Source organism: Gorilla gorilla, chromosome 9, assembly GCF_029281585.2.
Source record: "Gorilla gorilla gorilla isolate KB3781 chromosome 9, NHGRI_mGorGor1-v2.1_pri, whole genome shotgun sequence".
Classification (NCBI taxonomy): Eukaryota; Metazoa; Chordata; class Mammalia; order Primates; family Hominidae; genus Gorilla; species Gorilla gorilla.
The window spans coordinates 86154334-86179830 of NC_073233.2; the positions used below are offsets into that span (position 1 = coordinate 86154334).

Genomic DNA, 25497 nt, shown 5'->3' on the forward strand with positions numbered 1-25497 from the left:
ACTCCTGGTCTGGTCTTGAGCCTGCAGGTTTTATCCTAGACATTTTTGGTTGGAATATGTGAAGACTGGAAGGTGGCAGTAGAAATAAGAATCTGGAGGTGGCAAGAAGGATGAAAAAACAGACAGTCTCCATCTGCCACAAACCTCTTCTAGCTGAAAGTAAACATGTAAGTTTTTATATGAGTCCTATCACAACTCTTTTTAAAAAAAGTAGTCAGGCACAGTGGTTCATACTTGTAATCCCAGCACTTTGGGAGGCCAAGGCGGGTGGATCACTTGAGCCCAGGAGTTTAAGACAAGCCTGGGTGATATGGTTTGGCTGTGTCCCCACCCAAATCTCATCTTGAATTCCCACGTGTTGTGGGAGGGATCCAGTGGGAGGTAATTGAATCATGGAGGCAGGTCTTTCCTGTGCTTTTCTCGTGATAGTGAATAAGTCTCTTGAGATCTGATGGTTTTAAAAAGAGGAGTTCCCCTGCACAAGCTCTCTCTCTTGGCCTGCTGCCATCCACGTAAGACATGATTTGCTCCTCCTTTCCTTCTGCCATCATTGTGAGGCCTCCCCAGCCACATGGAACTGTAACTCCATTATGTCTCTCTCCCTTTTTTTTTTTTTTTTGTAAATTGCCCAGTCTTGGGTATGTCTTTATCAGCAGTGTAAAAATGGACTAATACAGAAAATTGGTAGCAGTAGAGTGGGGTGCTGCTGAAAAGATAACTGAAAATATGGAAGTGACAGGAACTGGGTAACAGGCAGGGGTTGGAACAGTTTGGGGGGCTCAGAAGAAGACAGGAAAATGTGGGAAAGTTTGGAACTTCCTAGAGACTTGTGAATGGCTTTGACAAAAGTGATAATAGCGACATGGACAATAAAGTCCAGACTGAGGTGGTCTCAGATGGAGATGAGGAACTTGTTGGAAACTGGAGCAAAGGTGACTCTTGTTATATTTTAGCAAAGAGGCTGGAAGCATTTTACCCCTGCCCTAGAGATTTGTGGAACTTTGAACTTGAGAGAGATGATTCAGGGCATCTGGGGGAAGAAATTTCTAAGAAGCAAAGCATTTAAGAGGTGACTTGGGTGCTGTTAAAGGCATTCAGTTTTATAAGGGAAGCAGAACAAAAAAGTTTGGAAAATCTGCAGCCTGACAATGCAATAGAAAAGAAAATCCCATTTTCTGAGGAGAAATTCAAGCTGGCTGCAGAAATTTGCATAAGTAAGGAGGAGACGAATGTTAATCCCCAAGACAATGGGGAAAATGTCTCCAGGCCATGTCAGAGGTCTTCACAGCAGCGCTTCCCATTACAAGCCCAGAGGCCTAGGAGGAAAAAATGGTTTTGTGGGCCGGGCCCAGGGTCCCTCTGCTGTGTGCAGCCTGGGGACTTGGTGCCCTGTGTCCCAGTCACTCCATCCGTGACTAAAAGGGGCCAAGGTACAGCTTGGGCTGTTGCTTCAGAGGGTGGAAGCCCCAAGCCTTGGCAGCTTCCATGTGTTGAGCTTGCAGGTGCACAGAAGTCAAGAATTGAGGTTTACGAACCTCCGCCTAGATTTCAGAGGATGTATGAAAGTATGGATGCCCAGGCAGAAGTTTGTTGCAGGTGTGTGGCCCTCATGGAAAACCTCTGCTAGGGCAGTGCAGAAGGGAAATGTGGGGTCAGAGCCCCCACACAGAGTCCCTTCTGGGGCACTGCCTAGTGGAGCTGTGAGAGAAGGGCCACCATCCTCCAGACCCCAGAATGGTAGATCCACTGACAGCTTGCACTGTGTGCCTGGAAAAGGGGCAGACATTCAATGCTAGCCCATGAAATCAGCCAGAAGAGAGGCTATACCCTGCAAAGCTATAAAGATGGAGTGCCCAAGGCCATGGGAGCCTACCTCTTGCATCAGTGTGACCTGAATGTGAAACAGGGAGTCAAAGGAGATCATTTTGGAGCTTTAAGATTTGACTGCCCCACTGGATTTTGGACTTGCATGGGGCCTGTAGCCCCTTTGTTTTGGCCAATTTCTCCCATTTAGAAAGGCTGTATTTACCCAATGCTTGTATCCCCATTATATCTAGGAAATAACTAACTTGATTTTGATTTTACAGGCTCATAGGCAGAAGGCCTTGCCTTAGATGAGACTTTGGACTGTGGACTTTTGAGTTGATGCTGTAATGAGTTAAGACTTTGGGGGACTGTTTGGAAGGCATGATTGGTTTTAAAATGTGAGGACATGAGATTTGAGAGGGGGCAGGGGCAGAATGACATGGTTTGGCTGTGTCCCCACCCAAATCTCATCTTGGATTCCCACATGTTGTTGGAAGGACCTGCTGGGAGGTAAGTGAATCATGGGGCAGGTCTTTCCCAGGTTGTTCTCATGATATCTGACGGTTTTAGAAAGAGGAGTTCCCCTGTAAGAGCTCTCTCTCGGCCTGCTGCCACTGATATAAGACATGACTTGCTCCTCCTTGCTTTCTGCCATGATTATGAGGCCTCCCCAGTCATGTGGAACTGTAGGTCTATTAAACCTGTTTTTTGTTTTGTTTTGTTTTGTTTTGTTTTTGTAAATTGCCCAGTCTCAGGTATGTTTTTATCAGCAGTATGAAAATGGACTAATACACTGGGCAATATAGTGAGACCCTGTCTCTACAAAATTTAAAAAATTTAGCTGGGTGTAGTGGTGCACACCTGTAGTCCCAGTTACCTGGAGGCTGAGGTGGGAGGATCACTTGAAACTGGGAGGCCATGATTGTGCCATTGCACTCCAGCCTGGGCACAGACAGACAGACAGAGAGACAAATGAGAGAGAAAGACAGACACAAAAGAGGACAGATGAACAGATGGAAGGAAGGAAAGAAAGGAAAAGAGGGACTATCTGCTTGAAAGAGGCTCCACATATGATGAAGCCTCTACAGGAGCAAACCAGGGACAGGGACACTGGATTGAACAACTCCAGGGGATACTCCTACACAGAAAACAATGTGAATAGTCCTTTGGGAAATGTGCAACTTGAGGTGCTGCCAGTGGGTTCTATGTCTGTCTGGATGCATCCATGGAAAAGCAGAAGCATGGGGTGAGAACAGAAAGTATTTTATCCCTATTTTATAAAAGGAAGTTGAGACTTTATTAAGTGACCTGCTCATGTAATCAGAGTGGTGATTTGAACTAAGACATCCTTGTCCCCAGTGTACAGACTAACCAATAGAGCCTGATGACTGGATTAAAGCCCTTGAAATTACTAAATTAGGAATATTCTAGACCAAGGACTTTGGCAATATGGGTTAGTAAGGAGAGAGAACCTCAGCCTGCCATAGGGACCCCTGGGGGTGCTTCCAGTACAATGCATAGTGTCCAAAGGGGCAAAAATATCCAGGCCTGTTTCTGGCAGATGCTTATATTCCAGGAGAACAGGGACAAAAACACAGCACATTATAATGCAAAGTCAGGCCTGGGTTAGACTAGAATCCCAACTGTCCTGTGTTCTAGCTGTGTGACCTTGGGTCAAATCGTTGTTGTTTCAAAGGATTACTGTGACTTTTTAGTGGGAATTTATGTAAAGTCTCAACTTTCACAGAACAGATGCTCAATACATAGCTGCGATTATGTCTTTTTGTGGCCACCAAGGGTTAGGTGCTCTTCACCTAAAGCAGCTGCTGACATGAAGACTCAGGTGACTGGATTGTTCTCAACAAGCTCCAGTAAAAGGAAAGCAGTGTTGCATTAAGGAAGAGTTTCTGGGGCTGATAAGAGTTGGGTAGCCCTTCTGAACCCAGCCAAGGATGGGGAGTGGGTAGACGGAGAAGATTTTTAGCCCCGGGGAGTTATAAAAGTGCTAGGCAGGGAAGAAAAAGTACTCAATTTCATCATTTGAAAAATGGAAATAAAGGTGATAAAGTGATTAAATGAAATAGGCTACTAAGCAAAAGAAAGTAGTCAAATGTTAACTTTCTGTTTCTCCTCAGATCCCAATTGTCAGTTAAAGAAAAACACTGAATGAATTATTAAGTTTTAATTTTTTACCTGAAGGTTTTACAGATATAATCCAGTTTTAAGAGAGCCACTAAATTAAAACATAACCCATCATGGGACTGAATCTTTTAACATACCAGATTCTCCTCCGAGATAGAAGAAAGGCCAATTATTTTCAACAGAAGGATCTCACAAATAACCTTAAACCTCTATCACAGATGATATTCTTGCTCTGATAATTAAAACACTAGACATCTAATAAAATAATTCCTTTAAAAAGGCTTAAGAAAATATATAGATGCATATGTGTATATATATATTTCTGTGTGTGTATATATACACTAAAACACACACAGATATATATCTATATATCTATATCTATATATATGAATGAATATATTTCCAGCCAGGCGTAATAGCTCATGCCTGTAATCCCAGCACTTTGGGAGGCCAAGGTGAGTGGATCACTTGAGGTTAGGAGCTTGACACCAGCCTGGACAACAGGGTGAAACCCTGTCTCTATTAAAAATACAAAAATTAGCCAGACATGGTGTTGCCTGTCTATAATCCCAGCTACTCAGGAAGCTGGGGTAGGAGAATTGCTTGAACCTGTGAGGTGGAAGTTGCAGTAAGCCAAGATTGTGCCACTGCATTCCAGCCTGGACGACAGAGCAAGACTGTATCAAAAAAGAAGAAGAAAAAAAAAAGAAGAAGAAAAGAATATATTTCCTAGCCAGGAGCCGTGGTGCATGCCTGTAGTCCCAGCTACTTGGGAGGCTGAGGTGGGAACGCTGCTTGAGCCCAGGAGTTCGAGGCTGCAGTGAGCTGTGATTATGCCACTATATCCCAGCCTGGATGACAGGGCTCACAAGACCCTGCCTCTTAAAAAATACAGCTCACTGCAGTCTTGAACTCCTGGGCTCAAGCGATCTTCCTGTCTTAGCCTCCCAAATAGCTTGGATTACAGGCTAGGAAATATATTATTTAATAAGGCCATTGACAAAATACTCAATTATTTGTCACCCTCTAATACTCTCCTCCTTAGGGAGGCCTAAGCTGGTGGTGTATGTGTCGCTAATCTTGGTGATTCCCGTTATAGCTTGACTCTGTTACTATCTGGTTGCATGCCTGTCCCCTCCTCTAGGCTATGATGTCTGAGTACTCAGACTCTACTGTTCATCTTTGTAGCCTCATTGGTTATGACAGGAACTTGCATAAAATGAATGCCCCATAAGGTTTGCTGAGTGAATAATGTGTGAATGAACAAATGAACCTTGCTACCAAAGAAAGCAAGCTCAGATAATGTAGTTTCCACATTTTCATTGTACTGAAGTCCTATACAGTAAAAGGATTCAGACAATATCTTTTAAATATGTGATTTTTATTTTATTTATTTATTTATTTTTGAGATGAAGTCTCGCTCTGTCGCCCAGGCTGCAGTGCAGTGGCACAATCTCGGCTCACTACAAGCTCCGCCTCCCAGGTTCACGCCATTCTCCTGCCTCAGCCTCCCGAGTAGCTAGGACTACAGGTGCCCGCCACCATGCCCGGCTATTTTTCTGTATTTTTAGTAGAGATGGGGTTTCACCGTGTCAGCCAGGATGGTGTCGATCTCCTAACCTTGTGATCTGCCCACCTCGGCCTCCCAAAGTGCTGGGATTACAGGCAGGAGCCATCACGCCCAGCCTAAATATGTGATTAAGAAAGATATCTGCACTGAGTAATTTTTGCCACATCTCAAGAATATATTTTCTTGATGAGAACACCTCTAATTCCACAAGAAAATAATTCAATTAAAAGCCATTTGGTTTTTGGTTACATTTTCCCCTCATCATACCTATTTCTTAAAAAGCTGAGGTACTTCTTGGACCCATTTCTCACATTGTTAGAGTAGGTAGCTAGGCAGACATGAGCAGGGCAGGAGCCTCTCCTGCCCCCATCTCACCAGGAATGTCAGGCAACCATCAGGTGAGAGTCAGGCGGTTAAACTCTCTAAAATAACAACTGGTTGCAGCTGGTGCTGGGGAAAGACGGTCTCCCAATCGATAGAAAACACCTGAAACTGGTGATCAGTAGCTTTCTGATACCATCTCAGGAGATAGGCAAGTGGGCTCAAGCACGCACACTATGAGGCAAAATGGTTGAGTTTAACTGGTATTTGGCCTTCCTCTAGGAACACTGGACTGGTAAAAGAACGCCTCAAGTGGGCATGTGTACAGCTTTAGTAAACACACTGTGCATGCAGCCCCTCCTAAGTGCTGGCAGGCCACTGCACGTGCAGATAGCCCTCTCCAAGGGAAGAATCAGGAAAGAAGGGACACAACCCCCTGGAAGCATGCCAATATATAAAACTTCAGCTCAAAGGTCAAACAGTGCACTGAAATCTCTCAAGTTGCCCGGTTGGCCCTCTTCCAAGTGTTCTTTACTTCCTTTTGTTCCCACTCTAACACTTTTTAATAAACTTTCACCCCTCTTCTAAAACATGCCTCAGTGTCTCACTCTGCCGTATGCCCTTTGGCCGAATTCTTTCTTCTGAGGAGGCAAAAATTGAGGTTGCTGCAGACCCAGATAGATTTGCCACTGCTAACAACATTTATGAAAGCTTTGAGACTGGTGTGTTTGTGAAGTTTTTCTTCCCCTGCTTTTTTTGTTTTTTTTTTTTGAGACAGAGTTTCACTGATGTTGCCCAGGCTAGAGTGCAATGGCATGGTCTCGGCTCACTGCAACCTCTGCCTCCGAGGTTGGAGCGATTCTTCTGCCTCAGCCTCCCAAGTAGCTGGGATTATAGGCGCCCATCACCACGCCTGGTTAATTTTTGTATTTGTAGTAGAGATGGGGTTTCACCATGTTGGCCAGGCTGGTCTTGAACTCCTGATCTTAGGTGATCCACCTGCCTCGACCTCCCAAAGTGTTGGGATTACAGGCGTGAGTCACCGTGCCCAGTCTGCTTTTTTTTTGTTTTTTGAGACAGGGTCTCCCTCTGTCACCCAGGCTGGAGTGCAGTGGTGTGATCTTGTCTCTCTGCAACCTCTGCCTCCTGAGTTCAAGCAATTCTCTCGCTTCTGCCTCCTGAGTAGCTGGGAATACAGGTGCACGTCACCACAGCCTAATTTTTGTATTTTTAGTAGAGATGGGTTTTCACCATATTGGTCAGGATGGTCTCGAACTCCAGGCCTCAGGTGATCTGCCTGCCTCAGCCTCCCAAAGTGCTGGGATTACAGGCGTGAAACACTGTGCCCAGCTCCCTGGCCTTTTAACTCGTTTCTTATTCCCCACCCCCAACATTTTTTGTTTTTTTTTTTTAGGACACAGGGTTTCGTTCTGTCATCCAGGCTGGAGTGCAGTGGTGTGATCACAGCTCACTGCAACCTTGAATTCCTGGCATCAACCAATCCTCCTACCTAAGCTTCCCTAGTAGCTGGGATTACAGGCATGCTACCATGCCCAGCTAATTTTTATTTTTTATCGAAATAAAAACGTTACAGTGAACCATGATTGTGTCACTGCACTCTAGTCTCACTATGTTGCCCCGGCTGGGGCCCCTTTCCCTCTCCCACTTTTTTTCACTGAATATGCATTGCTCTCCATCAGGAATAAAATAAAGGAAAAAAACAAAAACAACCTCCATGAAACCTATAAATGACAAAGATTTGGGGAAAACAGGAAATTCCACTCAGGAAGCAAGAAGATTATACCAAAGAACTTAATAAATAGGGGCTCATTATCCTTCCCCAAGGAAGATAAAAATCACAGAATTCCTAGGTTAGGACATCTAGTTCAGGAATGACTGGCTACATAATTTGCAGAGCCCAGTGTAAAATGAAAACGCAGAACTTCCTGTTAAAAAAACTATTAAAGAACTTCAAGATAGTAATAGTGGAGTGTTAAACGAAGTGCAAGGCCTTCTAAGGATGGGGCTCTTTGTGACTCCACAGTTCACATGTCCACAAACCTGGTCCTATGTCTAGGGGCTCCCTAACCTGGCTGGTCCTCAGAATCACCTGAGGAACTTTTTTTTAAAGAATGAGACATAATTTACACGCCATAAATTTCAGCATTTTAAAGTGTAAAATACAGTGGTTTTTAGTATACTCATGAAAGCGTACAAATATCATCACTATCTAATTCCAGAACATTTTTACCACTCCAAGAAGAAACCCCATACTCATAAGCAGTCGCTTCTCACACTGCCACTCTCAGTCACCACCAATGTACTTTCTGTTTCTGTGGATTTGCCTGCTCTGAACCTTCATACAAACAGAATCATAAAAAGATGGTTCTCTCTGTCTTCTTTCACTTAACATATGTTTTCAGTACTTCATACCATTTTATGGCTTAGTAATATACATGTATATACCATATTTGATTTATTGATGGATATTTGGGTTGTTTCCACTTTTCGGCTATTATGAATAATACTGCTGTGAACATTCTTGTACAAGTGTTTGTGTGAACATGTTTTGGGAATATGCCTACGAGTAGAATTGCTGGGTCAATTCTACTCCCCCAGAAAAAACTCTGCTCTTCAACCATCCCAGAGAGTTTGAGATGAGCCTAAACAAATGTTAAGGAGCATTTCTACAATTTAACACTCATTTCAAAAAGGTGAGCTACTCTTTTGCGAAGATTATAAAAACCCAAACATAAATCACTGTTTCCTCCTTTTATCTGTCCTCTCCCAAGTAAACATAAATGAACACTGAATCATCAATAATCGTCACAAAGAACCCGCACAAACAAGGGTCAAGTGTGACTGTGCAGGATGGCCTGAAATGGGCTAGGACAGAGATGAAGGAGAGAAGGGACCAAGGTGAGACCTTCCCTATGGGATGGGTGACAGGTAATGGGACACAGAGTGCTGGACAGCACAGGGAAGAGAGAAAACAGGAGGGATGAGGAACGGCAGTGGTGTTGAGGCACCTAAGGAAACACCACAAATACCTTTAGCTTTATCACAACCCCAACACTTTTTTTTGGTTTCCAGTTAGAGCATAATTAGGGCCAGGTGTCCCTCTAATATTTGGCCAACCCCTTCACACTCTTTACCCTTTATCTGTGAATGCTCTTCCAACAGGAAACCTTAGCTAGAGCCTGCTCTCAATGCTCCAGGAATCCAAGGGCCTCACCTCAACCCCCTATGAGAAAGATCTGTGTGCGTTCTCATACCTGTGCTCTCCTCAGCCTGATTGAAGCCACAGATCTGGCAGATGCTCTGGACCCACTTATTCATGTCCTCTTCTGTCTCAGCCACCAGGTAAAAGGTGCGTTCACTGGTCTTGATGTCAAACACAAAACTATCCTGCAGCTCCTTCTTGTTAAAGGTCAGGCCTGCATCTACCTGCTCACAGAAGTTCAGGTTGATGATCCGCAGAGGCTTCTTGGAGTGATCGTTCTTGTAGTATTCCAGAACATCTGGGTCACCGCTCATCCGGCCACTCCGCAGGATAAACCAGCGTTTCTTCCAGGCCTAAATCATATCAGGAAGGAGTAAGAAGAGGGGGAAGAAGTCATTAGTTATTTCAAAGCTTTTTTCTTTCAGAGACAGGTCTTGCCCTGTTGCCCAGGCTGGAGTGCAGTGGCACAATCAAAGCTCACTGCAATCTTGAACTCCTGGGCTCAAGAGATCCTCCCACCTCAGCCTCCTGGGTGGCTGGGACTACAGATGCACATCACCACGCCCAGCTAATTAAAACATTTTTTTGTAGAGACAAGGTCTTGCTATGTTGCCTAGGCTGGTCTCAAGAGATCCTCCCAACTCAGCCTCCTAAAGCACTGGGATTGTAAGTATGAGCCACTGTGCCTGACCTTAATGCATTTTTTTTTTTTGAGATGGAGTTTCACTCTTGTTGCCCAGGCTGGAGTGCAATGGCATGATCTTGGCTCACTGCAACCTCCGCCTCCAGGGTTCAAGCGATTCTCCTGCCTCAGCCTCCTGAATAGCTAGGATTACAGGCACGTGCCACCACGCCTGGCTAATTTTGTATTTTTAGTAGAGACAGGGTTTCTCCACATTGGTCAGGCGGGTCTCGAACTCCCAAACTCAGGTGATCCGCCTGCCTCGGCCTCCCAAAAGTGCTGGGATTACAGGCATGAGCCACCATGCCCGGACGACCTTAAAGCTTTTAATAGGTCCTCAAATATCATAGGTTAAAGACGGGGACTGTGGGACCTGCAGGTGCCACATGACCTGTCCCCTTTTCAGATTTCCCGAGTTTCAAAAATGGAGGATTATTTTAGAATGCATGTTTGTGCAGCATCTCACTATGTAAACAGGGTCTTATCACTATAAAGTAAGATGTGGCATTCCCACTGTCTAGATCAGGAAGTTAGATGATGACACTTTAGAGCAACTATTTCTTTAGGCTAGAATACAGATCCAAACTCATCGCATTTTTAGGCAAGGGAGAACTTGCAAAGCCATAACCAGTTTATCCATGGGGACCCCCACTAAGGCAGGGTGAGTTGAAGTAACAATGTTACACACAGTAAGTAGCAGAAAAACAAGTTTTCTAACTTTTTAGTACAATCTGCTTTTAACCAAAACATGATGCCTTAGAAGAATCACAGAGAAACTGCTCTAAAAACATGTAACCTCAGGATTATATTTCCTGTCTTGTTCATTGGTGTTTCCTTAGTCCTTATGATAATGCCTTGTACCTTACTAAGCTTTCAATATGTATTACTGAATGAGTAAACTCCTTATACCATTCCATACCATAGAATTGAACACGTGATTACATATTCTCTCAAGTTGTCTTCCATATTCCATCTCTTCAACAAGACTGAGTAATCTGTAAGCAGACACTGCACAAAGACTACATATAACAGCAATCTGTGTTCAGTTTATGCTTTACCATTGACTGGCTGTGCGAATTTTTTTTTTTTTTTGAGACGGAGTTTCGCTCTGTCGCCCAGGCTGGAGTGCAATGGCATGATCTTGGCTCACTGCAACCTCTGCCTCCTGGGTTCAAGCAGATTTATCCTGCCTCAGCCTACGGAGTAGCTGGGATTACAGGTGCCCACCACCACACCCGGCTAATTTTTGTATTTTTAGTAGAGACAGGGCTTCACCATGTTGGCCAGGCTAGTCTCAAACTCCTGACCTCAGGTGATCCACCTGCCTCAGCCTCCCAAAGTGCTGGGATTACAAGTGTGAGCCACTGTGTACGCCCGGCACTGTGTGATTTTTGATTAAGTCATTTACCTCTTTGAATCCTGCCTCATCTATATAATGAAAATCACTACCACCACCACCACCTGCCCTACCTACCCCATAGGGTTATTATGTGAGCCCAAAGCACTTTGTATACACCCTGAAGCACTACAAATGTCAAGGATTTGATTATCACAATTCTTTAGACCCCATGGGATCTACATTCCATTAATTCTACCATCTTTTCACTCTCACCTTTCATCCCTGTCCTCTTTTCTTTCCTTATCCAACTCTGTTTCTGCGATCCATTATCATAATTATTCCCTTGCTTCTTTCTCCATTCCTCTTATTTACCCAGCAAACCCCAGCTAAGTCTAATGCTCTGCCAACTCTACCTGTTCCCACTTGGCTGTACATACATGGAGAAAATCATATGACCATGCTGACTGGTCTCACTTTTACTTCAAGTGGCCCCTCATGTTGCCCAATAATCCTACTATATTTACCTAGTCAATGACTTTCTCCTGTTCTTTGGCAACAATCTCTTAGCCTCTCTTTAAACCTCCAATGCCTCCACTCTTTTATATCTTATTTCATGAGAAAACACAAGCAATCAAAAGAAAATTTACACATGTTCCATGACTACATTTACCATCCTGCCTGCACCTGTAGCTGTGAGCTCTGTTACTAGGGAGCATAGACAGTCCACCCAATGAAGGCCAACCTTTTTCCATTTGTGCACAAAGACATCACTTCAACAATTCTCCCCTTCTTCAGAATCGTTGCATTTTTCCTCCTGACTAGGATGATTCCCATCAAGACATCAACGTTTCCTATCTCAGAAGAAAAAATTAAAAGCTTGACTTGATCCCACAATTCTTCACCAACTATGGCCCAGTTTTTCTACTTCTCTTTATAGTTATACTTCAAAGAGTATTATATACTACTAATCTTTGTTTCCTCCCCTCCTATTTGAAGGCACTCTAATCAGGCTATCCCCCATCCCCCCACCACCCCAACTGCACCACTGAAATAGCTCATCAAAGGTGTCAAAGACTTCAGTGCTGATAAATCAACTGATGGGCCTTAACTTGATCTCTCTTGATCTCTCTCCAACATCTGACAACAGTTTATTATTCCATCCTCCTTGAAACACTTTCTTCACCTGGCTTCAGCATGCACTCTCAACTCTCCTTCTATCTACCGGGCCTCTCTTTTTCAATCTCCAGTGCTGGCTCCTCTTCACCTCCCTGACCTCCGAACGTTAGAATGCCCCAATGCTCAGTTCTGAGATTCTTTTTTTTTTTTTTTCTACACCCACTCTCTAGGTCATTTTATTCAGTTTCACAGCTTTAAAAACCATCGAATTGCTGTGATTCCCAAATTTATATCTCTAGCCCTAGAGTTGTATATCCAACTCCTCACTAGTAGGTATCTCAACATTAATGTGCTCAAAACTGAGGTCCTGATATCTCCCAGATCTGTTCTTCCTGCACTCTCTCCCATCTCAGTTACCAGCACCTTCAGCCTTCCAGTTGTCAGACCAAAAATCTAGATATCATAGCTGACTCCTTTCATACTCTACATCTAACCCAAAAGCAAATCCTGTCAGTTCAGACAGTTCAGAATATATCAACAATGAGCTTGCTTCTCCTCACCTCCACTGTTGCTCACCTGGTCTAGTCCACCATTTTGTAGTCTTCCTGCTTCCACCCTTTCATCCTTCAGTCTATCCTCAACCGCAAAGTAAGAAAGCAGGAAGTAAATCAGAAGATGCCACTTCTCCGCTCACTATCTGCAATGGCTGTTCATCTCACTCAGAGTAAAGCCGAAGTCCCCACAATGGCCTACAGGCCTGATGGGACTGAGCCTCATCCCACCCCTCACCTCAGCTCCTGCTGCCCTCTGCCTTGCCTATTCTGCTCTGGCCACGTGGCCTTACACAGTGCCAGGCACGCTCCTGCCTCACGGTCTTTAGTCTAGTTGTTTCCTGGCCCTGGAACACTCCTCCCCCAGATATTTCCATTGCTTAATCTTTTTTTCTAGTCCTTATTCAAATGTCACATTACTGGACAGGCTGTTCCTGGTCCCCGATGCTCCCACTCTCTTTCCCCCCTTACCCTGCTTTACTGGTCTCACAAAGCATGTATACCCCCAAAAGATATCAATTTTTATGACTTTTCCGCACCCACCTCCCAGAAAGTAAACTCCTCCAGGACAAGGATTGGTTCTTTTTATTTCATGATGCATCCTTGGTGTTTAGAATATTGCCTGGCACATAGCTAGTAATCAATATATATACATATTAATGAATCATTTTCTTGCATGAAATCCTTCTATTATCTAGCAGGTCAAAGGAGGCATAACTGGTGCCCAATAAGCCTTAGATTGAAATGAAAATTGAGGTATAGCCAGATAGGATGGAGCTGAGAAAAATAAAAATAAGTACTATTTATTTATAGTCATTTAAAATCTTGACCAGGTCACTGCTTTCAGAATTATGCATGTACTTCTGTGTGCTGCAGGTTCACACATAGACACATAGTGTGTGGGCACCAAGGTGCATTTTAAAAAGATCTGTTTCTAGTTCAGCTGGCATTTCAGTTGATGTGTCCCCGTTAGTCTTGTCTCTGTGGAAAGAGCTGTCCCCAAATCTCTGGTGTGCAGGTGCAAGCACAAAAAACCCAGACACCCTCATGAACAAGAAAGCCATGTTTGCTACAGATAATATCAGAGCCTGTCAGGTTTTGCTTCCAAGTAAGTGGTGTAGGCTGATAAATGGCTGCCTACAAAATACTGATATATTTATGACAGAGTCAGCAAGGCTGTCTAGTCTAGTCCCAAATTCACACATCCCTCTTCCACCACAACACCTTCTCTCCACTTCCAGGTTTTATTTATTTATATATATGTTTAGAGTACCCAGGCCGGTGTGCAGTGGCATCATCTCGTTCACTGCAACTTCCACCTCCCAGGTTCAGGCGATTCTCCTGCCTCCACCTCTCTTCAGTAAATGGGATTACAGGCGTGTGCCACTATGCCCAGCTAATTTTGTATTTTTAGTAGAGACGGGGTTTCACCATGTTGGTCAGGCTGGTATTGAACTCCTAACCTTAATTGATCCACCCACCTCAGCCTCCGAAAGTGCTGGGATTACAGGCGTGAGCCACGGCATGGGGCCCCATGTGTTTTTAAAAAGCCAAACAATTCAGAACCAAGTACAAACAACTCTAAGTGTCTGGCCTCAGTGACAACTTCCCTGATCCATTCATCTGAAGTGGACCTCTATTTCCTCGGAACCTTCATAATGCTTTTTATGTTCTTTTCAAGGCATGTCAGTTTTTACAACAATCATGAGTGTTTTTGTACTTGTCTCTTCCCAACTAGGACATGAACAAAATTCTTTATTGCCAAACCTTTCTTACCGCTCTCACCTCAATTATGTTTCCTTCCTCCATCACTCTTTCCCTCCTTTGTTTCCTTACATCCAACAAATATTTATTCAGTGCTTACTACGCTCTAGGTATTATTCTAATGCTGAGGATACAGCATGAATTCCTCGTCTCACAGAATTTACAGGAGCACTAAAAATTACCTATTATTCTCCAAATAGTAAGTCATGTAATTTCATGACTTTATGTCTTTGCACAAGCTATGGCTTCTGCCTAGAAAGGCTTTCACCTTACCTCATCCATCTGGAGAATTTCTATGTTCTCTCAGTGCCAGCACAAATGTCACTTCTCCTGGAAGGCCTTTATTGACTCCCCCAGGTAGAGCTGGAAGTGCTTCTGCTTGTATTCTCTTACTAACCTGTGCTTACCCCACGCTGGCATTTCTTCCCCCGGGTTTGACATTTCTACTCCCTGCTTTGGCATTTCTAATGCTTATATGTCTTTCTCCCCTTTGAGTTCTGAGCATCCTGAGATTAAGGTCCAATGTGGCCAAAAACTACATGGCAGAGTGCTTAACACATATAGGAGCTCAGGGAAGATCTGCTGATTTTTTTTCATTCCATGAATATGTTAATTTGTTCAAATTAATAAAACTTAAAATATACGTAAGCTTTCACAGTAGGAAATAGAAAAGAAGGACAGCAAGAGGATTACAGAAAAAAGAATAAGATAAAGATGTGTAATAGATTCTCTATGGTGTGAGTTATTTGGCATCTTGTTCCCTTCATTCTGATAAGTGCAGTATCCATGTAATAAATATTTATAAGGGGGGTCTGGGAGCTTCACCTGAAAAGTATCCCATGATACAAAAATGAAAAATTGCTGTTGGATTACTGACACATAATGCAAGGAGAATACGGGACATGAGTCCTGAATATGCTATTAAAGAGAAAGCTTTTTCAGGACTGTTCTAACGTCTATATAAAATCTCATACAAAAATTAACTCAAAATGGATTATGGACTTACACATAAAATACAAATAGAATTCAGCAATCTATAAAAACACATGACCAAACGGAATTTATTCCAAGGAGGTAAGGCTGATTCCATATTTGAAATCAGTCATCTACCATATTAATAGGCTGAAGAAAAATTGCATGATCATATCTCTCAATGCAAAAAATATTTGATAAAATTAAACACTCATTCTTGATAAAAACTCTCAGAAAAACAGGAACAGAGGGGAGCTTCTTCAACCTGAAAAAGAGCAGCAACAAAAGACCAATATCAAATGTTATACTTAGTTTTTTTTGGGTGTTTGCTGAGGCAGGGTCTCACTCTGTCACTGAGGTTGGAATGCAGAGGCATGAACATGGCTCACTGCAGCCTCAACCTCCTGGGCTCAGGTGAATCTCCCACCTCAGCCTCCTGAGTGGCTGAGATCACAGGTGCATGCCACTATGCCTGGCTAATTTCTAAATTTTTGTAGAGATGGGGGTCTCACTATTTTTCCCAGGCTGTTCTTAAACTCCTGGGCTCAAGTAATCTTCCCGCCTTGGCCTCCCAAAATGCTGTGATTACAAGTGCGAACCAGCAAACCTGGCCTATACTTAGATTTGAGAGACTGAATCCTCTTTCCTAAGATCAGGAATAAGGCAACGACATTTGCTCTTATCATTTTTTTTTTTTTTTTGAGATAGAGTCTTACTCTGTTGCTCAGAGTGGAGTGCAGTGGCACAATCTTGGCTCACTGCAAGCTCCGCTTCCTGGGTTCAAGTGATTCTCCTGCCTCAGCCTCCCAAGTAGCTGGGATTACAGATGTGCACTGCCACACCTGGCTAATTTTTGTATTTTTATTAGAGATGGGGTTTCACCATGTTGGCCAGGCTGGTCTTGAACTCTTGGCCTCAAGTGATCCACCTGCCTTGGCCTCCCAAAGTGCTGGGATTACAGGTGTGAGCCACCGTGCCCAGCCACTGTTATCACTCTTATTCAACATATTGCTGGAAGTTCTAGTCAAGGTGATAAAGCAAAAAACATATATAAAAGGTATACTGATTGGAAAGGAAGAAAAAAAAAATGGTCCCTGTTTGCAGAGGACATGATTATCTATATAGAAAAATCATGGCTGGGCACGGTGGCTCACGCCTGTAATCCTAGTACTTTAGGAGGCCGAGGCAGGTGGATTGCCTGAGGTCAGGAGTTCAAGACCAGCCTGGCCAACATGGTGAAATCCCTTCTCTACTAAAATACAAAAATTAGCTGGGCATGGTGGTGGGTACCTGTAATCCAAGCTACGAGGGAGGGTGAGGCAGGAAAATTGCTTGAGCCCAGGAGGTGGAGGTTTCAGTGAGCTGAGATGGTGCCACTGCACTCCAGCCTGGGCAACAGAGTGAGACTCCATCTCAAAGAAAAAAAAAAAAAAAAAGAAGAAGAAGAAGAAAGAAAAAGAAAAAACACAAAAAATCTACAACAAAACCCAACAAAACTCTCAGGACTAATAAGTGAGTTCAGCAAGGTCACAGGATACAAGATAATCATACAAAAATCAATTTACTTCTAACTAGCGATGAATATGCAGGCATATAAAATAAAAATACAATGCCATTTATAATTGTTCTTAAAATTTGAAAAGGTATAAATCTAAAAAAATCGCTGCGCAGGGCATGTATGCTAAAAGCTATAGAAAGCTAATGAAAGAAATCAAAGGAGACTTAAATAAATGAAGAGACATACCATATTCATGGATTGGACAACTCGACTTGGTACATCTCCCCAAACTGACGTACAGATTTAACACAATTCCCATCAAAATCCCACAAGAATGTCTGTAGATGTACATAAGATTGTTCTAAAATGTATATGAAAAGGCAAAGGAAGCACGATAGCTAAAATAATTCTGAAAAATAAAATGGGAAGAATCAGTCTGCCAGATTTTAAGACTTGTTATATAGCTACAACAATCAAGACTGTGTAGCACTGGTGAAGAGACAGACACAGAAAAGTGGAATAGATCAATTCTTGGCCGTTTAGCTAAGATCAAGTGAAGAACAATGGATTAGAACAGAAAACCCAGAAACAGACCCTCACAATATGCCCAACTGATTTTTCACAAACGTGTAAAAGCAATTCAATGAAGAAAACAGCTAGTTGTCATGGTTCGTGCCTGTAATCCCAGCACTTTGGGAGGCCAAGGTAGGTGGATCACTTGAGGCCAGGAGTTCGAGATTGGCCTGGCCAACATGGCAAAACCCTGTCTCTACTAAAAATTTTAATATAAAAAAGAAAAGAAAAGGCCTTTTCAAGAAATGGTGCCGAAGCAATCAAGCATCCATAGGGGAGAAAAGACCTTAATCTAAGTCTCACATCTTATACAAAAACCAACACAGAATGAATCATGGACTTAAACATAAAATGTAAAACTATAACACGTTTAGAAAAAAAGGTGAAAATCTTTGGGATCTAGGGTACATTTCATGAGAAATCAACAAGCTCCTTGTATAGAATTCAGTAAAAACAAACACAAAATGTGTTGAATGCTTTGACAGATAAAGAAAAGAGGCAAGGCCCAAAAATACTCCTTTGAAGTAACTTATAATATTTACAAAGTTTCAGGAAGTTAAGACATTAATATATATCCTAAAACTAGAAGATTTTTTTGTAAGCACCATAAAAAAAGACATAATACGCTAGTAGACCATTGAAGCAGGGAATCAAACTTTCAGGGTTAAGAGAGAGAAACAGCATGAGAGAAAGCAAACATGCACGAGAGAGAAGGAGCAATGAACACAAACAATGAGGAAGGTAGGGTTTGATATGCGGTTTTGGAAAGGAAGAACGGGACCTTTTTTTTTTTTTTTTTTTAAATACAACATACAGTATGACCAATGACCAAGGCCTGGGCATGGGAACAGATAATATAGGTTCAGAGAATATGACACAGTCTTCTCAATATGGAAAAGAGGGAGGAAAGGAAGAGTTTGGAGGTCCTGAAAAGCCTTGAATGCCACCCTAAGAAGTTTCATCTTTCCTTTATTTGTAACGGGGAGCCATTGAAGAGTATAGATCAGCAGAGAAATGTTAACCAATGCTGTGCTCTTATCTGGCAAAGTGAGGGAGACAAACCAGAAAAATAAAAAATAAGAGACAAGAAAACAATTAAGAAGCTGTTGCGATAGTCTGCAATGGTGAGAGAAGATGGCAATCTAAATTAGGGTAGTAATAATGGAGACAAAAGACAATGAAAGTCACTTTACTTAACAGTGGGGCTTAAAGAAGTATATGGATAGGGTCTACTGTCAAGAAAGTTGGAAAAAAGAATTTGTGTCTAGGATCAAGGGTATGCCACTCCCATCTCTGATGAAATAGAAGTGACTGTTCTCCTTCTGTCAGAAAACAAACCATTTCACAACCATCAAGACCACAAAGTGTGGGTACATATGACCTGGAAGTTGCATCACTCCTAGTTGTTGAACAGACAGTACATGTCACATGAACCTGTCTCTATCCTTTGGGTTAGATCTCAAGGTCTTCAAGCATGTAGAATGAGGCTAAAACTTCCTCTTATTGCTCTTGGCGCCCAGAAAACCTAGGTGGACCACAATTTAGCTTTGCAAGAGTGTTATGCTCCCTTCTGGTGACAATGAAGGCACGTGAAAGTTTATCACACCAGGATTCTGCAAGATTCTGCCTGGAGTCATGATCATATTGTTGTTCTAAGATATAAAGGGCCGCCAATATGTGGAAGAGCAATTTGATTTATTTTTAGTTACTCAACATACTCAAGTTGAACAAGTACCAGCCGGAGCAGTCTACGGAAAACCAAATTTTGTTTTTTTCAGAACGTAAGAACTTTCTAAGTGAGTGGTCCAAAGCAGGTCTCTTGGAAACTGGAGAATACTCAACATTGGAGATTTTGAAGAAAGAGGCAAGGTGAGGGATCAGCAAACTTTGTTAAGGATGTTAGCAAATATTTTGGGTTTTACAGGTCATATTTTCTCTGTCATAACTACTCAGTTCTATAGTGGCATGACAGCAACCATACACAATTCATAAGCAAACAGGCATGGCTGTGTTCCAATAAAACTGCTTAGAAAAAGAAGTGGTGGGCAGGATTTGTTTGTTGACTCCTGGCCTAAACAAAGGGTGGGAGGGTTGGGGAGTGTGACAGTAGAAGGGCTCAAAGAGTAGATCAAGGCTGGGTGCGGTGGCTCACGCCTGTAAACCCAGCATTTTGAGAGGCCGAGGCAGGCAGATCACGAGGTCAGGAGATTGAGACCATCCTGGCTAATACCGTCTCTACTAAAACGACAAAAAAAAAAAAAAAATTAGCCAGGCATGGTGGCGAGCACCTGTAGTCCCAGCTACTCGGGAGGCTGAGGCAGAAGAATGGCTTGAACCTGGGAGGCAGAGCTTACAGTGAGCCGAGATCGCACCACTGCACTCCAGCCTGGGCGACAGAGCGAGACTCTGTCTCTGTCTCAAAAAAAAAAAAAAAAAAAAAAGAGTAGATCAATAGATGGACAAGAGACTACCTAAGGTCTATTCTCCCCTATCTTGAGAGACTTACTTTTTTCTTTCTTTTTTTTTTTTTTTTTTTTTTGCGACAGGGTCTCCCTCTGTTGCCCAGACGGGAGTGCAGTGGCGCAAACATGGCTCACTGTAGCCCCGACCTCCTAGACTCAAGCGATCCTCCTACCTCAGCCTCCCATTTAGCTGTGATCACAGGATGCGCCATCATACCCAGTTAATTTTTTTTTTTTTAGAGATGGAGTCTCACTATGCTGGCTAGGCTAATGTCAAATTCATAGGCTCAAGTAATTCTCCCACCTCAGCATCCCAAAGTGCTGGAATTACAGATAAGCCACTGTACCCAGCCCCTTATGTATTTTTTAACTAAGAAAACATGATATGGTAACACCTCATTTAATCAGATTACTCAGATTCTTAGAACAGAGGGATGTGTTCTTCTGAATAACCACATCTCCACCTGGAAGCTTCACTAAGAGGTGTGTAGGGGTGTGTGTGCGTGTGTGGTGTGTGTGTGTGTGTATGTGAGAGAGAGAAAGAGAGAGAGAGAGTGAGTCAGTCTTTGTTACTGGTGAATTTTTAAAAAATAAGGCAAATAGCTTTTTGAAGATACAACTATTATGTTCTTCATATACCCGCCTAACAGGTTTAAATTATTGGTATCACCCAGTAACCTCAGTTAGATTCAGATTAACCATAAACCTCACTTCATAGGATTCTCTAGGTTTATTGGCAGTTTTTGGTTTTACCCTCTTCAGAAAGCGGGAAGTTAAAAGGACACGCCTATTCCAGGAGTTTCGCAAAAGCCTCTTCCAAGTAATGTCTTGCCCCCCTTCTACAACCTTAGCCACAAGGCACGTGAGATTAGGTATCAGAAAAGATGATTTGAGACCATGAGAAGTCCTTAGTCATCAAAGAAGAGTTCTGTTATCTTTGGTATACCAAAGTCAGGGCAGAAGATAGAAGATTCTGGAAGTTTAGAAATATTTTCAACTGTCAACTCCCAGGTGGTGATGTGGTTGAGTTCCAGCTCAAACAAACACAAAGACACAGGGGAATCTGATCTCACTTCTGAACATATGATGTACAAGTCTATCCTAATATATTTCAACACGAAGCTACTATGCCAGTCTCGTGTCCCATAATAGTTAACAGCAAACATTACAAGAGTACAGTGGGAGTCATGTAACAGTTACACATTTTTGAAGGCACCACTTCCTGAGTGAGGAAAGGCTTTTTGCTATCCTTCCTCTAGCAATCCTTCGACTACTCTGGACCATAGAGACTTTATACTCTCTGAGGAAATTTTTAAAAGGGTATTTGCTGAGCTCTCGCTACCTGCCATGTGCTTTCTACTCATTATCACATTTAATCCTTTAACAAATGCTGCAAGGTAAATACGATCCTCTTAACAGATGAGGAAAAAGAAGTTCATAGAGATTAAACAACTTACAGAGACCACAGACCAAGATCTTCTTATTCTGTGGGTCCAGACCCACAAAGAACTTGAGGTGAAGCTACTGCAGATGAATTGCTCACTACACTTTGAGAAACACTGGCCACAGAGTTTATGAATTCAAGTTTATAGTTAATTGGTGATGGCAGATGGCAATAATGCAACTAGAATCTAGGCCTCAGCTCCTAGTCCAAAGTTATTTCCACTCCTGAAATGCAAATTCCCTAAGAGAGAGCAGCATAGTTAACTGTATTTGTTCTGGACTCATTCATCTGAGAAAGGGCAGATAAGTACAGTTTCCCTCGGACTCTAAAGGAACTTATTTGCTCCTCGGGCACAGAATGAATTTTTTCTTACCCCAAGACTATGACATTCTGAGGTCAGGGGCTTTTGTATCTCCAGCATTTATTTAGCACAGGACTTGATACTTCCAAAGCACTATGTAACTGTTCAATGAAAGTTATACCAAAGGAACAAAATAATGTTTATTTGCTTCTGTTTTGGGGGAAAAAAACCTCTCAGTCAGATGATCTGTTAATTTAACACAATCTCTATTCCAGGTAAGATGGTAAACAGACACCATAAACACAAAAGATCACCTAGAATCCTTTATATAAAGCTGACTCCAACTATAGGCTTCAAGGAGTAGATAGATCATGGTAATCTAGATTAAGCCAATTTGCACCATTTCATCCTACATGCCACTGTGATCAGTTTAGCGACAAGCGTTATGTTCCAAGCTAGCTCAGAGTCATTAAGATTCAACTCCAGGACTTTTGTTTTGTGTTACTCAAACTGGCTGTGTCACTGGACAAAGGGTTGTGACAATATTTCCCTGAAGTTGCAGGAACCACTATTTGTTGCCTAAGAACAGCCAACCAAGAGAGAGCAAGAGAGAAAGAGTACATGCGAGAGTGAGGGAGAGCGAGAGCATGCAAGCAGGTTAAAAGATGGATATTGATGAAATATGAGTCTTTTTTATTTTTTTTTTTATTATACTTTAAGTTTTAGGGTACATGTGCACAATGTGCAGGTTAGTTACATATGTATACATGTGCCATGTTGGTGTGCTGCACCCACTAACTCGTCATTTAACATTAGGTATATCTCCTAATGCTATCCCTCCCCGCTCCCTCCACCCCACAACAGGCCCTGGTGTGTGATGTTCCCCTTTCTGTGTCCATGTGTTCTCATTGTTCAATTCCCATCTATGAGTGAGAACATGCGGTGTTTGGTTTTTTGTCCTTGCGATAGTTTGCTGAGAATGATGGTTTCCAGCTTCATCCATGTCCCTACAAAGGACATGAACTCATCATTTTTTATGGCTGCATAGTATTCCATGGTGTATATGTGCCACATTTTCTTAATCCAGTCTATCGTTGTTGGACATTTGGGTTGGTTCCAAGTCTTTGCTATTGTGAATAGTGCCGCAATAAACATACATGTGCATGTGTCTTTATAGTAGCATGATTTATAATCCTTTGGGTATATACCTAGTAATGGGATTGCTGGGTCAAATGGCATTTCTAGTTCAAGATCCCTGAGGAATCGCCACACTGACTTCTACAATGGTTGAACTAGTTTACAGTCCCACCAACAGTGTAAAAGTGTTCCCATTTCTCCACATCCTCTCCAGCACCTGTTGTTTCCTGACTTTTTAATGATCGTCATTTGACAAACCTGACAAAAACAAGAAATGGGGAAACGATTCCCTATTTAATAAATGGTGCTGGGAAAACTAGCTAGCCATATGTAGAAAGCTGAAACTGGATCCCTTCCTTACACCTTACACAAAAATTAAGTGAAGATGATTAAAGACTTAAATGTTAGACCTAAAAGCATAAAAACCCCAGAAGAAAACCTAGGCAATACCATTCAGGACATAGGCATGGGCAAGGATTTCATGTCTAAAACACCAAAAGCAATGGCAACAAAAGCCCAAATTGACAAATGGGATCTAATTAAACTAAAGAGCTTCTGTACAGCAAAAGAGACTATCATCAGAGTGAACAGGCAACCTACAGAATGGGAGAAAATTTTTGCAATCTACTCATCTGACAAAGGGCTGATATCCAGCATCTACAATGAACTCAAACAAATTTACAAGAAAAAAACAACCCCATCAAAAAGTTGGCGAAGGGTATGAACAGACACTTCTCAAAAGAAGACATTTATGCAGCCAAAAGACACATGAAAAAATGCTCATCATCACTGGCCAGAGAAATGCAAATCAAAACCACAATGAGATACCATCTCACACCAGTTAGAATGGCGAAATGTGAGTCTTAACCTGAGGCTGAGGCCAGATTTAGATTTTCCCCTTAGACTTTCCGGGTCAATAAACTCTTTCCTCATTTAAGGTAACTTAGGTCACTGATCAATACAGGCTGTAACCATGTGTCTGAACCAGTTTGCTACCACCGGAGTAACTCAGGGGTCCTTTACAAGAGCCCTGATCATATTCATTATTCAATCCACTTTCTTTTTCCTTCACTTTCAATGTCTTTTCCATTAGCATGTACTCACACCTACACAAACTCTCCCTTCCTCATTCCAATCATTCAATCAACATTTATGAAATCCAGTAATGCCAGGTCCTTCAGGATCTCATGACTTATGGAAAGGGCAGACAAGTACAGTACATAGGTAACTCAGTACATGGTCAGTGCCCTTATAATGGTATGAACAGAGGTTCTCAGCACAGTTCATGTAGGTGTTCTCAGCACCCACATGAATAGTGGATGCTTGACGGAGAGGACTACTCTGCTTGCCTCGAGGAGTCACAGAAGTTTTACAGTACAGGTGGCACTTGGATTGGGTATTGAAGGATGTGAAGAGTTTTGCTGGGTGAAGAAAAACTGCTGGAGGGAGAACTTTCAGGAAAAGAGAGTAAGATGAGTATAGGTGACTCGTTATTTCTGGTAGTTATGGTCTGTAAAGTCAGCACAAACACTGTATTAGTTAATATTGAATCATTCCTCTGGGGCAGTGATCCCCAACCTTTTTGGCACCAATGGCTGGTTTTGTGGAAGATAATTTTTCCATGGAAAGGGGTAGGGACGGTTTTGGGATGAAACTGTTCCACTTCAGATCATCAGGCATTAGATTCTAATAAGGAGTATGCAACCTAGGTCCCTTGCATGTGCAGTTCACAATAGAGTTTACTCTTCTATGAGAATCTAATGTCACCGCTGATCTGATGGGAGGTGGAGCTTAGACAGTAATGCTCACTCACCAGCTGCTCACCTCCTGCTGTGAGGCCCGGTTCCTAACAGGCCAGACTGGTAAGGGTCCTCGGCCCAGAGGGCTGGTGACCCCTGCTCTAGGGGAAAAATACCAGATTAGGTTCCTCTTAGCCTCTGGTCACATTTTTATCAATCGGTCAATACATAACCTCGTTTTATGTGTGTTTCTGTTTAAAGACACCTTATTTAATATTTGTTGATTCAGTAAGACTGAACTCATGGCTAACAGCACTTCAACTCTGCCTGAACAAAGCTTATCTAATACATGTATTTTCTCAGTAAGGCACATTACAGCCTTCTTGTGTTTAGAAACACTATACAGAACTTCAGCACTATGCTTGGGGATCTTTTTAAACAGTGAAATCACCAACAAAAAGCACAAAAATGCAAAAAACATGGTACCTGATATATGACAAAGAAGACACTTGTTTACAGGATGAGAGGTGAAATAAGTACACAGAACACTGCCTTGTGCCACCTCAGCTGGGAATGTGCATGTCAGGAGACTCAGATGTTTTCACTGCCCTGTCCATGTGAATGTCTGAGATTAACAGCCAAAGCATGCTGTTTGGTCTGTTCAGGCTGGTAAAACAAAATACCTCAGACTGTTATTTATAAACATGAAATTTACAGTCCACAGTGCTGGAGGCTGGAAAGTCCAGGATCAAGGCACCAGCAGATTTGCTGTCTGGTGAGGGCCCTGTTTCTAACAGGTGGTGGGGACAACGGAAGCCCTCAAGCTGCTTTTGTAAGGGCAAAAATCCCCTTCACGA

The 25497-nt window shown here is 42.5% G+C and overlaps 1 protein-coding gene across 3 annotated transcripts in view; it reads right to left on the reverse strand.

Annotated features, from left to right (window-relative positions):
- The window catches only part of GAB2 (GRB2 associated binding protein 2), a 206701-nt gene that overhangs the window by 60433 nt on the left and 120771 nt on the right, over positions 1–25497 (reverse strand). For all 3 annotated transcript variants that reach the window (XM_031015906.3, XM_055356888.2, XM_019036854.4), the window contains one exon: positions 9115–9415. In XM_031015906.3, coding sequence (XP_030871766.2) covers positions 9115–9415 — 301 coding nt within the window. The remainder of the gene's footprint in view (positions 1–9114; positions 9416–25497) is intronic.